The 14207-nt window shown below is 50.5% G+C and overlaps 1 protein-coding gene across 1 annotated transcript in view; it reads right to left on the bottom strand.

The window, feature by feature from the left end:
* Positions 1-14207, bottom strand: part of ALKBH7 (alkB homolog 7, RNA demethylase) — a 73447-nt gene that overhangs the window by 14277 nt on the left and 44963 nt on the right. Inside the window, exons 2-3 of the mRNA XM_086963683.1 lie at positions 8622-8795; positions 2578-2702 (exon numbers count right to left, since the gene is read on the bottom strand). Of these exons, the coding sequence (XP_086819809.1) occupies positions 2578-2702; positions 8622-8795 (299 nt within the window). The remainder of the gene's footprint in view (positions 1-2577; positions 2703-8621; positions 8796-14207) is intronic.

Genomic DNA, 14207 nt, shown 5'->3' on the forward strand with positions numbered 1-14207 from the left:
GAGTTACATGTTACAAAATTACATCAGTTACACAGAGCCAAGTATAAACATAGGAGAAAAACCGTGATAACAGAATGACATGAGTTATTAGCGCATGGCATAGCCAGGACACACGTCTAATGGGGAATGGAAGGTAGAGAGGAAGGGAATGAAGAAAGTGTCAGGCACACCGGCAAGAGGAAAGAACTTCAGGAGGTCAAATCAGTCAAGTGAGAGACAGACAAACCGTCTGGGCACCAACTTTCCAATACATCCTGAGTATAGGGTGAAAGTAAATGAAGAGAGGTGTGTGGGAGACCTAAAGGGGGGTGGGGGGGTTAGACTACAGGAAAAGGTAATTCAGGGAAATGAGGAGCCAGCAGCAATGAGGATCGGACGAAACCGCCAAGATGGAGGCCCTCTGGAACCGATAGCATGATCACAAAATGGCGATATATGCAATAATCAATCCAAAAAAACCATAAAAGTAGCTGACTCAATGGCTCCACGCAGGGCTGGAAAAAGGAGGCAGCCAAAGGATTACAGAGGGAGGGGGAGGGAAGAAAAAAATACAACGGGGAGACGATGAAGAACTATGTCCAATGTTCAGCTGGGGCGGTAACGGCTGAGGGGGTGAACCAGCGCCAAACTCCTCTATAGCTGCCTAAACAGCTCCACCGGGCATCGGCCATGTTGCTCAGGCTCCGCGGTAAGTACATCATTTAAAGTTTCTGCCTGGGGGGGGCATCGTCATAGTTCCATTAGTAGCATCAGTCCCCGTGTTACTGGGAAACGCCGCCCGCCTCACCCTCCAGCTCGCTCCCAGGAGGGCAGAGCGCGCCATCGTAGTTCATCAGATCCAGGCCAGGGAACTCTCTCTCAGCCACCAAAATCCGTGCCTGGGTGTCTGGGGCTCCACGGGTTGAAGCCAGATGGCAGGAGAACTACCACGGGGGGAGGGCTCAGAATCCAGGGGTAGAAGCCAAAAAGGCAAACCCCATCCAGGGAGCTCACGGCCTTTAACTAGGTCTACTTTAGTAACAGTTTAAATTTTTATTTGTCACTTACTAACCACAAGCAAATGTGTGAGTTTTCTTAAGAGGGTTGTGTTCACTATTTACTGTTGTAAAGTGGGTTCCGCCCAGGTAATCCCCAAGGAATTTTCTCTTGAGACAAAGCGATTTTTGGACTTTTACTGTGAGTGAGCTTCACTATCTGAGTCTTGTGGTAAAATCAGGCTTTCTTTGAAAAGTAATGGGGAGGGAAGCATGTGTGGGGGGATCCCTAGACTATACCAACTTTCACCCTGGGGACCCCATATACCAGGGCCTGCCAATTTGCAAAGTCCAGGAGGACCCCATGACCCAAGCACAGAAAAAGACAACCATTATTTGTGAGTGCTGCTTGCCAACTCCCCAGTCAAGGCCGTGGGGATCTTGGGGCATCCCTGTGGGCCCAATGACCCACAAAAGCTCGTCGGTGCACTGGGCAGGACTGGTGCACCCCTAAGACGAGGGCTGCGCAAGGACATGTCAAAAAAGAAATTTGGCACGATGTCGCTAATCAAAAAGGCATGAAGCACTCCATAGGCCTTCAAGATCTTCAAATTTTCATATTGGCTTTCTGTGGTGGCCCAAGGAGGGGCAGGAATATGACTAATGGTTGTTTGAGTATTTGGTGATGGCGGGGCTGCAGAAAATAAAGCAGCCTAGCCATGCTATAAACAGCCACCTTAAGCCTCCCAGGATGGTTATTATGTTCCCAGGAGACGCTTTGCTTAATTTTAAAGCTCTCCCCGAGACTGTGCTTTTGTACATAGACTTGGGAGTGCAGAGGACTTCCTTTGGTGGGTCCTAAAGAACAAGTTACTTACCTTCTCTACAGCTCAGCAATCACCAGAGCAGGTGCAGGTACTCTCTCTCCCCTCAGAACCCTGTTGTTAAACGTAGAGTGGATGTGGCGGTGCAACGTACATAGCCGGATTACGGTTGGCTCTTCCCTGGAGGATGCGCAGGTACACTCTGCACCAAAATCCAGCTCTTGTCAGAGTATGTAGAGGTAAACACTCTGCCCACATTGTAGACGTTAAACGTGGAGTGGAAGCAAGGGAGGTCGGGTGATGTGCATAAGAGTCCACTCTGCAACAGAGGATGAAGAGGTACACATTGCTGCACAGTCCATCTCTTGTCAGAGCACATAAAAGACACACTCACTGCCACAGCCATGGGCAGATGGACTAAAGGAGGCAGGCGGGAGAGCACAGGAGGGGCGATTTACACTAGGGGACTGCGTCTGGCTCTTCACTGGAATATGAGAAGTCTGTCATCTCTAGCCACACTCTTACCGGTTCTTGTACCCACAGCCATAGCAAGGAGGAAGGAAGATGTGGTGGAGGGCTGATGTACAGGAGAGTATTACCCCTGGCACTACACTGGAGGATCTGCATGTAAAGTCTGGTCATCTCCACAGGTATAGGCTGTATCCACAGCCCAGGTGTTTGATGTGGAGTGTGAGAGGGATGATGCACAGGAGTGGACTTTGCCCACCTCTTCACTAAAGCTTGTACTAGGACAGCCCGTTTCACAGCCGGGCTCTTACCTGAGAATGTAGAGGGAGCGTCTGTCGAGCAAGAGGTCGGCCCAGTGGTCCTTGTTCTGCTCACTCACAAGTCTCATTATGCAGGAGGACAGAAGGCTCAGCCCTGCAATGGTGCTCCCACAAAACTGGGGGGAAAGAAGGTCTGTAGTAAACATGGGTCAACACTGCAACACATTCTCTACAACACAGCTCCATGAAACTGCATGGGTGGGTTAGGTGTAAATCAAGTCATTGACAACTCAACAACGGAGGTGGACCATACAACACATAATTACCCATGCATACTAGTCACCTTGGGGGACAAGGCTAACAGCAGTTATATTTCCACAAAACTCGATGGACAGGTAGGGGTGTGACTGACTCAACATCCATCCTCTTCTCTCTCGCAAGACTTCAGAAAATAGCAAGTTTGAGTGACAAAGATGCGGCTTCCATAAAACGGGGAAAAGGAGGGGTTTTCCACATGGTCCACAAAATACCCAACCCAAGCCCATTTATATCAAGGACAACACAAAGCCTTGCTACAAGCCGAAACAGCAACAACTTTGCTACATACCACTTACTACTTAATATAGGTCCAGCATTAGAACAACGTATCCAGCAACATGAGGGAGACTTAGTGTCAGAGAAAAAAAAGAAAGCAGAGTCCTTGGATTGTAAAAGCCAGCCCTAGTGCTTCAAATTGTTGTTCCGACAGAGGTACTTGGGGACAAAGAGACATGGGGTGAGCCTCATGACTACAAAGCAGTACAGCAAAGAAAGAAAGCCAGAGAGATAGAATATGGCTGCAGAAATTCCAGAATTAATTTAATTCTGTCCCTTTCCTGGTCCCTTACTCCTATTATAATATCTGTAGAGTATCCCTCCTAACTTTACAACACTGGGGGCAATGAAAGGAAGTTCTCACAACACCTAGACTCCACTCAACTTGAAACGAAAATGGAAAGAATTACTTTTTTTAATATAACCCCCACACACTCTATTAGTGTCATGCTTCATCATCGGGTTCATCAAGGTTAGGGTGGGCTCAGCCGTGTTTCAGGGAGCTCTTAGGATAAAAAGGAGACTAGAGGGCATAATTATCAGATAAAAATCCCTCATCCACTCCAAGATAACCCTTTATAAGTGGAGCGGATGGGGACAGTTAAAAATGAAATATGGAAGGGGACTGTAGTATTCAAATGTTACTATGACCCTTTCTCAACCAACATGTTTCAGCCCTACTCTGAAAGGCCGAACAAGGCCCAGGGCTTTCATCAGGGTGGAATCAGTTGTGGAACACTCCCATCAATCAACCAATCAATCAGGGAATTTGTAAAGCGCGCTACTCACCCGTAAGGGTCTCGAAGAGCCAGGTCTTGAGCTGTTTCCTGAAGGAGAGATGGTCCTGGGTCAGTCGTAGGTGGGTGGGGAGGGAGTTCCATGTCTTGTCCGCCAGGTAGGAGAAGGATCTTCCTCCGGCGGTGGTTCTGCGAATGCGTGGGACGGTGGCGAGGGCGAGCCTGGCGGAGCGGAGCTGGCAGGTGGGTGTGTAGAATGTGAGGCGGTTGTTGAGGTATTTGGGTCCCATGTCATGAAGAGCCTTGTGTGCGTGGGTGAGGAGTCTGAACGTGATCCTCTTGCTGACGGGGAGCCAGTGCAGGTCTCTCAGCTGGGGCAAGAAGTGGCTGTGGCGGGGGTGTCCAGGATAAGTTGTGCAGAGGCGTTCTGTATGCGCTGGAGTCTTTTCTGTAGTTTGGATGTGGTTCCAGCGTAGAGGGTGTTTCCGTAGAGTTCAGTCGGCTGGTGACGAGGGCCTGGGTGACCGTCTTCCTGGTGTCGGTGGGGATCGACCAGAAGATCTTTCGGAGCATGCGCAGGGTGTTGAAACAGGAGGACGAGACGGCGTTGACTTGCTTGGTCATCGTGAGGGAGGCGTCCAGGATGAAGCCCAGGTTGCGTGCATGGTCCGTTGGCTCGGGGCGGTGCCCAGGGCAGGGGGCCACCAGGAGTCGTCCCAGGCGGAGGGGGATGTTCCCAGGATGAGGACTTCCGTCTTATCTGAGTTCAGTTTCAGCTGGCTGAGCTTCGCCCATTCCGCGACGTCCTTCATTCCTTCCTGGAGGCTGGCTCTGGCGGGGTCGTTGGTGAGGGACAGGATCAGCTGGGTGTCGTCTGCGTAGGAGATGATGTTAAGGTTGTGTTGGCGTGCGATGGCTGCGAGTGGGCTCATGTAGACGTTGAAGAGGGTGGGGCTGAGTGAGGATCCTTGCGGGACGCCGTAGATGACCTCGGTGGCCGCGGACCCGAACGGGGGGAGGCGGACTCTCTGGGTTCTACCGGCGAGGAACGAGATGATCCACTCCAAGGCCTTTCCTTGGATTCCGATGTTGCTGAGGCGCTGTTTTAGGGTGCGGTGGCATACGGTGTCGAAGGCTGATGAGGTCTATGAGGATGAGGGCAGCTGTTTTCCCGTTGTCGAGCAGGGACCTGATGTCGTCGGTAGCTGCGATGAGGGCGGTCTCGGTGCGGTGGTTTGCTCGGAAACCGAACTGCGAATGGTCGAGGGATCCGTTTGTCTCGAGGAAGGCGGAGAGTTGTTTGTTGACGGTCTTCTCGATGACTTTGGCCGGAAAAGGGAGGAGCGAGATGGGGCGGAAGTTCTTGAGGTCCGTGGGGTCCGCAGTGGGTTTCTTCAGGAGGGCGCTGAGCTTGGCGTGTTTCCAGACCTCCGGGAAGGTGGCGGACGTGAAGGAGCTGTTGATGATGTTCCGGAGTTGGGGTGCGATGATGGAGTCGGCTTTGTTGAAGATGTGGTGTGGGCAGGGGTCGGTTGGGGAGCCGGAGTGGATGGTGTTCATCGCGCGGGTGGTGTCTTCGGTGCTGACCGAGGTCCGGGTGGTGGTGGTGGTGGTGGTGGTGGTGGTGGTGGTGGTGGTGGTGGTGGGCGCTGGATCGGTGGTTGGGTGCGTGGTCTGTGTGCCGAAGCTGTTGTGTATGTCGGCGATCTTGCGGTGAAAGAACGAGGCGAGTGAGTCGCAGAGGCCTTGCGAGGGTGTGATGTCGTTGTTGCAGGCGCTGGGGCAGGAGAGCTCTTTAACGATGTTGAAGAGTTCCTTGCTGTTGTGGGAGTTGTTGTCCAGTCATTCTTTGAATGTGGTTCTTTTGGTGGTGCGGATCAGCTGGTGGTGTTTGCGGGTGGCGTTCTTGAGGGCTGTCATGTTTTCTGTTGTCTGGTCGTGGCGCCAGGCTTTTGAGGGTGCGGCAAGTTTTCTTGGAGTTTTTGAGGTCGTTGGTGAACCAAGAGGCTTTCTTGCTGCAGTGTCTGTTGGGGGGGGGTTCTTCAGTGGTGCGAGGTTGTTGGCGCAGTTGGTGAGCCACTGTGTGAGGTTGCGGGCTACTTCGTTGGGGTCCGTAGTGTTGGTGGGAGGGTTCAGGCTGAGGAATGTAGTGAGCTGGTCGGCGGTGATCTTGCTCCAGTTTCTGCGGGCGACTGGTTGCGGGTGGTGGTGGGTCGTGGTTCTTCTGAAGTTTAAGTGGACGCAGCTGTGATCTGTCCAGTGTAGTCCGGTGGAGTGGCTGAAGGAGATGTGCTTGCTGAAGGAGATGGGATCAAGCCTGTGGCCGCGTAGTAGGTGGGGGTGTTCACCAGTTGCTTGAGTCCGAGGTTGGCGAGGTTGTCTAGCAGGGCGGTGGTGTTGCTGTCATTGTTGTTCTCCAAGTGGAAGTTGAGGTCTCCTAGGAGGATGTAGTCCGAGGAGGTTAGGGCGTGCGGGCTGACGAAGTCTGAGATGGCTTCGCTGAATTGTGTGCGTGGTCCTGGGGTCTGTAGATGAGGGTGCCTCGGAGGGTGGTCTTGGGGTCGGTGTGTATCTGGAAGTGAAGGTGCTCAGCGGCGGTGAGTGTGTCGGCGGAGTTGGTCGTGATTCGGATGGTGTTTCTGTGGATGATGGCGATGCCTCCTCCGGTTCGGTTGATGCGGTTCCTCCGGGTGATCTTGTAGCCATCCGGGATGGCTATGGCGATGTCAGGGGTTGAGGAGGCGTTCATCCAGGTTTCTGTGAGGAAGGCAACGTCTGGTGATGTGTCGAGGAGGTTCCAGAGTTCGATGGCGATCGTTGCTGGTGCCTGGCTTGGCGGGTGCGTTGCAGGTTTGGAGGCAGGTGAATCTGCAGGCTTGGCAGGTGATGGGTCCGTGGGTGCGCTTCAGGGTGGCTTGGTGGCAGGCGGGGTTCGGGCCGGCGTTGAATGCGTGGAGGGTGGCGGCGTCGTAAGTCCGTCGGGTGGGCTGGCATCGTCGAGGGCCAGGGGTCCTGGCGCTGGGCGCGGTCCAGGCACGGACGGGCGCAGACGGGCTTGCCTTTGGCGCGCCTTCGGCGCACAACGGGCGCGCCCGCTGCGCGTTCGCATTGGTCCCCGCCGGCGAAGTGGGGAGGGATAGCAGCTGGGAGGCGGGGCGGCGAATGGGAAGGGGGAACAGGGTACAGAATCAAAAAAGGGGCGGGGCCGCAGGGGGAGCAGCAGCGGGGAAACCCGGTCCCGGAGAGCGGCGAGGGGGGGGAGAAATTAACAACAACAAGAGGTGGCATAATAACAGAGTCCCCTAGTGTTGTAGCCATTTGCGCGGTTACAAAACTCATGGGTAGCATGCAATTACATAAGAATTTCCCTGCAAGTGAATACTTGTCTGTCTTATTACGACCTGAAAAAGACAAGATCACATGTATATATATTTCTTAGCTGTGTAGTTCATGCTGAACATTTATCATTTGCCAATTTATGGCTGCTTGAGAGTTTGGCATCCCCACCTTCTCATGCACCGTATCTTATTGTGATTAAGAGATCGTGCCTCTGTTTTTCTATGGAAATTCACTGTGGGCAATCATTTTACTGGACGCAGTGTGTCCAACTGAGGAATGGTCACTCACCTCGTCAAATTCAAGAGGTAGATTCATACAGGAGTATGAGAAAATACCAGATTGCGGGAGAGTCAACATGAATGATGAGATCGAGTGGTGGTTGTGTTTATGACAATAAGACTAAACGCAACCTGCGTGTATTTCTGTATTCTATGTATGCAATTAAGAACCTTACCTCTTGCATGACGGATTGATATTTTGAACAATATACACCTACAGCACTAAATGTAATTAAACGAGATGTAGCACAGTATGCGATCATGTACGAATCTACCTCTTGAATTTGATGAGGTGAGTGACGCTGCACCAGTTGGGTATGCACTGCGTCCAGTGAAATGATGGCCCACAGTGAATTTGCATGGTAAAACAAAGACACAATCGCTTATAAGAGACCATGCGTGAGAAGTTAGGTATGGCACACTAAGTAGCCACAAGCTGGCATATGTTAAATGTAGAGCATGAACTTCACAGCTAAGAAGTATACATGCAATCTTAACTTTTTCAGGTTGCAACAAGAGCAGGAAGTATATACCTGCCAGGACACGCATTTGTAATTGCATGCTACACACGAGTTTCTAACCATGCAAATAGCTGCATCACTGGGCCCTGGCCCTTTTTAGGCCTGTCAGAGTAGGGCTTAAACATGTTGGTTGAGTATGGGGCATAGGACCATTGGATCCTACAGTCCCTGCCCATATTTCATTTTTAACTGTGCCCATCCGCCCGCTAACAAAGGAATACCTTGGAGTGGATGAGGGATTTTTAGCTAGTATTTATGCCCCCTGGTCTCGTTCTCCAAAGAGCTCCCCAAAACATGGCTGAGCCCACCCTGACCTTTAGGAGTCAGGGAAACCCCAATGATGAAGCATAACACTAAAAGAGTGTGTGAGTGTTTTATAAAAAAAAGGAATTCTTTCTTTTCCCACTTCAAGTTGAGTGGAGTGTAGGTGTGGCGAGCACTTCCTCTCATTGCACCCAGTGTTGTAAAGTCAGGAGGGATACTCTATAGGTGTTGTTAGTTTAACTTCGGGAGGAGTATCCCCTCTCTCCTTTCTTAGGTTTGAAAGGACCTCTCCACCCTCTAGGGCCGGCAAGTAGTCTCTATTTTAGACCCTTACTCCTATAAGTACTCTCTTTACCAGTTACCTTTACACTGTCGATGTGTGGTTTGATGTAACCATCTGCCTTCAGGTCCAGGACATGCACTAAGGACAGCTGTGGGACGCCTGATGAGAAAGCCACATCGCGCACTCGCTGCAAGATCTGTGTGTTCTGCTCTGTCCAGTGGGCTTTCTCAATTTCTCGGAAGCCGTGGATCGCCTGAGAAGAGAAGAGAGTCTTGGAAATCCAGGCAAAGGTAGAATAATTTGGGCAAATAAAGAACAACACTCATCTCACTGAAGGCCGCAGCCCGCCTCTATAGGGGTTCATGATTAGATTACATTTTAGCGTTTAGGTGATCCATTAAAGGCCCTGAATGTCTCACTCAGGACTGACTTAGCAGAAGTAAACATGCCCTTGTCTCAGACATTATAGAGCACGCACACACATCCTCACTTCTGCTGATGTAGCACTCGGACTAAAGGCAATGGCAAAACTGCCTATAACATGTTTTAAGAGGAATATTTGCTGCAAGGCCAGTGAGGCATGGCTAAGGACCAACAGGAGGGGTGTATGCACATTTTAAAAGGAAAAATGTCAGCACCCAGGCACTTAACCGTCTAACTTCTGTGGACCCCACTGAAGCATTACTGGAACCCGGGGACCCCCACCAAGTCATTATTAGAAGCTTGGGATCTCCGGCATAATCAATTTCTGATTTGAACCTCAGAACACTACACAAAAACAAGTACACACCAAACAATTATTGAAATATTGTATTTAATTCACAATGGAATTTAGAAAAGGTTTTCACATTTTCAATTTTGCTTCTTAATTTTTTATTAATTTTAGTATTAATAATAATAATCGCTTTATTGCATGATTAGTTAAAACCTTTGCAAACAAATAAAACGTGCGTTAGAAAAAGCAAAAGGACTTCATTAAATAATGCTAAAAATTGCTAATGTACAGTAATTCCATAAAATTGCAAGGGAGTAAAAGCTAGTGTACGAGACAGCCAGTGAGGGGGATCAGATGGCACAGAGTACAACATTTGTCGGAGTGCTGATCAGTGGGGGCACCTGTGTAGTCCCAATTTCTTTAAAGTTAATATTAAAAACTTGGATCTTGAAGAGGTTTTGGAATGTTACTGGGCGGCAGAGAGCTTGTTTTTGACGGTAACGGAATGTAGTTCATCATGACGCTTGCTCTCCTGGGTCGTTGCGCCCCGTGGTTAAAAGGTGTATAAAAATGAATGTTGCTGTGCTGGCTGCCAGCCCGAGGTGGCTGCAAGAGAGCGGAGGAACCATGGTAACAGACAGAGTTGCCAGAAGAAATCCTAATGATCAATGGTGTTGTACTTCTCTCATAAACCAATTGGCTTGAGCTGAAGACCAGTTTGTTGGAGTGCTTCTAGGATTAACTTTGCATTTGCTGCACTCATGAACCGGACAAGGCTACAGGCAGCTGGATGTTGCTGCCCTCAAAACAGGCCTTTACCGCCTCCCTGCATGATCGTACCTGGCTTGTGATCAGGAGCGGCTTTAATAGCTGACTTCGTTCCGCTCCCAAGCCATTGCAGATGCATATGAATGAAGAATGAATGAATGAATGAATGAATGAAGATAGCCTTGTATAGCGCAACTTTGCCCGAAGGCGTCAAGGCGCTGAAGATGGAAAGAGAAGCTGAGTGTGATAAGAGGAGGAATGCCGGCTAGAGGTAGGCTTCCCTGAAAAGCCAGGTCTTCAAGGCCTTCCGGAACTGAGAGTGAGAGGATTGGTCCCTAAGTTCCGCAGGAAGGGCGTTCCACATCCTAGGGACAAGGGAGAAGAAAGCTCTCCCACCCCATCTTGCCTTCAGAAATCTGGGAACAGCAAGAAGGTATTTGTTCGCTGAGCGAAGGACCCTACCGGGAACATAGAGGGACACAAGGGAACTGATGTCTTCTGCCCCGAGCCCATGAAGGGCACGATGAGTGAGACACAAGGCCTTGAAGTCAATCCTGGCTTGCATGGGGAGCCAGTGCAGATCTTTCCTAATGACTGAGCCTGATGAACGTTTAGGGGCGTCAACAACGAACCTTGCTGCCGCGTTTTGCACAATTTGGAGACGCTGGACAAGTTGTTTGGTAATTCCCAAATAAAGTACATTACAATAGTCCAGGCGGGAGGCTATGAGGACTACCGTGAACGGTTTACGGGCTTCTATTGACAGGTAATGTGCGATTTTCCTCCGGATTCGCAGAACCCCGCAGCAGGTTGAGGCCGTCCATGCATAGTAGGTGTAATACGTCTTCATTGAGGTCTCCACACAATCTACAACGGTTTGAAGTGTCTGTGCGTTTCCACGGTGAGAGGTGACCCTTTGCGGGTAGAATTCCCAGCCTCAGAAGCAAGAACCTTTCTTTTGTGATTCTCGAAAAACCTGTTCCTAGGTATGATTGGGGCTTTGCCGACAAGTAACTCTGAATTACGAACCAGCCGTGGGCCCTCCTACTGAGGGCAGCTTTGTCTTCTACAAGGGATGCAATCTTTACCGATTTGTTTACCAGGGCCTTGAAACATTTTTGTGATGTGCTAGATTCCCATAGGTCATCCTCCTGGACTCTCCGCAGCATTTGACACGGTCTGCCACCGCACCCTAGTGCAGCGCCTCAGCAACACCGGAGTCCAAGAGAAGGCACTGGAGTGGATCATCTCGTTCCTTGCCAGAAGAACCCAGAGAGTCCGCCTCCCCCGTTCAGATCCGAGGCCACCGAAGTCATCTGCGGCGTACCACAAGGATCATCACTCAGCCCAACACTCTTCAACGTCTACATGAGCCCTCTCGCAACCATCGCACGCAAACACAACCTCAACATAATCTCCTACGCCGACGACACCCAGCTGATCCTCTCCCTCACCAACGACCCCGCCACCGCCAGAACCAGCCTGCACGAAGGGATGAAAGATGTCGCCAAGTGGATGAAGAACAGCCGCCTGAAACTGAACTCAGACAAGACGGAAGTCCTCATCCTGGGATCATCACCCTCAGCCTGGAACGACTCCTGGTGGCCCCCTGCCCTGGGCACCACTCCCAAACCAACGGACCACGCACGCAACCTGGGTTTCATCCTGGACTCCTCCCTCTCGATGACCAGACAAGTCAACGCCGTCTCATCATCATGCCTCAACACCCTACGCATACTCCACAAGATCTTCCGATGGATCCCCACCGAAACCAGGAAGACTGTCACCCAGGCACTCGTCACCAGCCGACTGGACTACGGAAAAACCCTCTACGCCGGAACCACAGCCAAACTTCAGAAAAGACTCCAGCGCATCCAGAATGCCTCCGCACGACTCGTCCTGGACGTCCCCCGACACAGCCACATCTCCGACCACCTGAGAGACCTGCACTGGCTTCCCGTCAGCAAGAGGATCACGTTCAGGCTCCTCACCCACGCACACAAGGCCCTCCACGACCTGGGCCCCAGCTACCTCAACAACCGCCTGACCTTCTACGCACCCACCCGCCAGCTACGATCAACCAGCCTCACCCATGCCGCCGTACCATGCATCCGCAAGGTCACCGCCGGAGGAAGGTCCTTCTCCTACCTAGCAGCCAAGACATGGAACTCCCTACCTATCCACCTTCGACTGACCCAGGATCACCTCTACTTCAGGAAGCACCTCAAGACCTGGCTCTTCCAGCAGTAGCGGACCCCTCCCCCCCCCAGCGCCTTGAGACCCTTCCGGGTGAGTAGCGCGCTATACAAATTCCATGATTGATTGATTGATAGGTCCTGTAGCGCTAGCAGCCTGATTGCTGATTGAAGATAACTCATTGCTGGGCTGTCGTTTTTCCTTGTGATTTCCTTCCACAGGTATGAGTTCAATGTGCCCGGCTCGGCTCTCTTTATTTTGAACCAGCTCTTGGTGTAGGCACCCTTCCGTGAGATTTGCTGCTTTTGAAGCCCGAACTCTAGCCTTATTTGAGCTGGCGAAGTGAATTGCGGAAGATTGAATATTATTCTTAAAGCCTTGGCGACCACATTGTCCGAGGTAACCTTGTCTCTTCCTCTCATTGGTTCACTGCCATAAGTGATCGAAGGTAGAAGTCTCGCTCGAAGCACTTCTAATAGTGGAAGAAGACTAGGGCCAGTTCTTTTTTGCTTGATGTTTTTTAATGCAACTGCCAGTACGGTCCCTTTACCTTTAATGGTTGCTTTCAGTTTGGTGAACGAGCCGTTTATATCAAATATTACTCCCAAATACTTGTACTTCTCTGCTTTCTCCAGCAGCCGGTCCCCCGTTGTCCATCGGGGATGGCATTTGTTGGTCCGTTGGTTAATATCATAACTTTAGATTTTTCAAGATTTATACTCAGCCCGTTCTTGTCGGCGAAGTTACTTGTGGTGTTTATCAAATGCTGGAGGCCGACTGGAGAACAGCTGATTAGTAGCAGGTCGTCTGCGTACAGGAGGTTCGATAGGGTTAAGCCCCCCAGAATCGGGGCATGATGGTTGCACTTGTCCAACTCGGTGGTGAGGTCTGACACGAAAAGGTTGAACAGGCTTGGGGCCAGTACGCAACCCTGCTTCAGCCCTTTGGTGGTTGGTATTCTCCTGGAAAAGGTGTCTCCCGCTCCAACTTTAATTTGTACCCATGTTTCAGAGTGAAGCAAATTTAGCTGGTTCAGGAGGTTTGTAGGTATTCCCCACCTTGCAAGTTTAGCCCAAAGTATCCCCCTGTCGACGCTATCGAAAGCAGCTTTGTAATCAATAAAGCAGACAAATAGCGGCTTGTTGATGTTTTTGGTGGCGTCTATCAAGAGAGAAAGAGCGAGAATGTTTGTTGTGGTCCCCAAGCTTTCCTGAAAGCCGGTTTGGTTGATGGGAATTAGAGATTTTTCCTGAGCCCAGACCATAATATCTATTAGTGCAATGAGCCTATAGTTTTTTGGCTCAGTCATGCCGCCCTTTTTGTGGATCGGTGAGATGATTGACCCTTTCCAGGAGTCGGGAATTCTCACAAGTTCCAAGATGTTCTTATAGAGGGGTAATAGTGCTTCAACCAAGTAGTTCGGGTCCTGCTTATGTATAATTTGCGGTAGGCCGTTGGGCCCAGGAGCTCCATCTTTCCGACTTTTCAGGATTCTATTCGCGAGCTGTTTGGTTGAAAAGAAGATGGGAAGTTACGTTCCTGCGAATCTGGAATGCTGTTGGTCGCTTTGGCACACAAATGAGTCTTCCGCGATTTTGCTGACTTCCGAATTAATGTGGTTCTGTAGGTGATTTGCCCAAATGTCCTCCATTGTATGTGAGTTAATTCCTGGAGCGGATAAGTTCTCTAAGATTCTGACAGTCTGCCAAAACCTGGCGCTGTTGTTGTTTTTTGCGTCATATGTCAGTTTGCCCATGTTGATTCAGCACTTTCTTTTTTAGCAAGCCAAATGATTTTTTTTCCACGTACCTTAAGCCTCCTTAATTCGGACTGGATGTTATCAACTGGGCCGTGTATACGGAGACTGCGCAGTACCCTGTTGATATTGGCTTTTAACTGCCTTCGTTCTGCGTACTGATGTCTTGAGAAGTAAATTCTTTTGCTACTTGCCAGCTTACATGATGCGTCCCTGTCTTTCTTTGATCT

The sequence above is a fragment of the Lissotriton vulgaris genome, chromosome 1_1, assembly GCF_964263255.1.
Source record: "Lissotriton vulgaris chromosome 1_1, aLisVul1.2, whole genome shotgun sequence".
Taxonomy (NCBI): Eukaryota; Metazoa; Chordata; class Amphibia; order Caudata; family Salamandridae; genus Lissotriton; species Lissotriton vulgaris.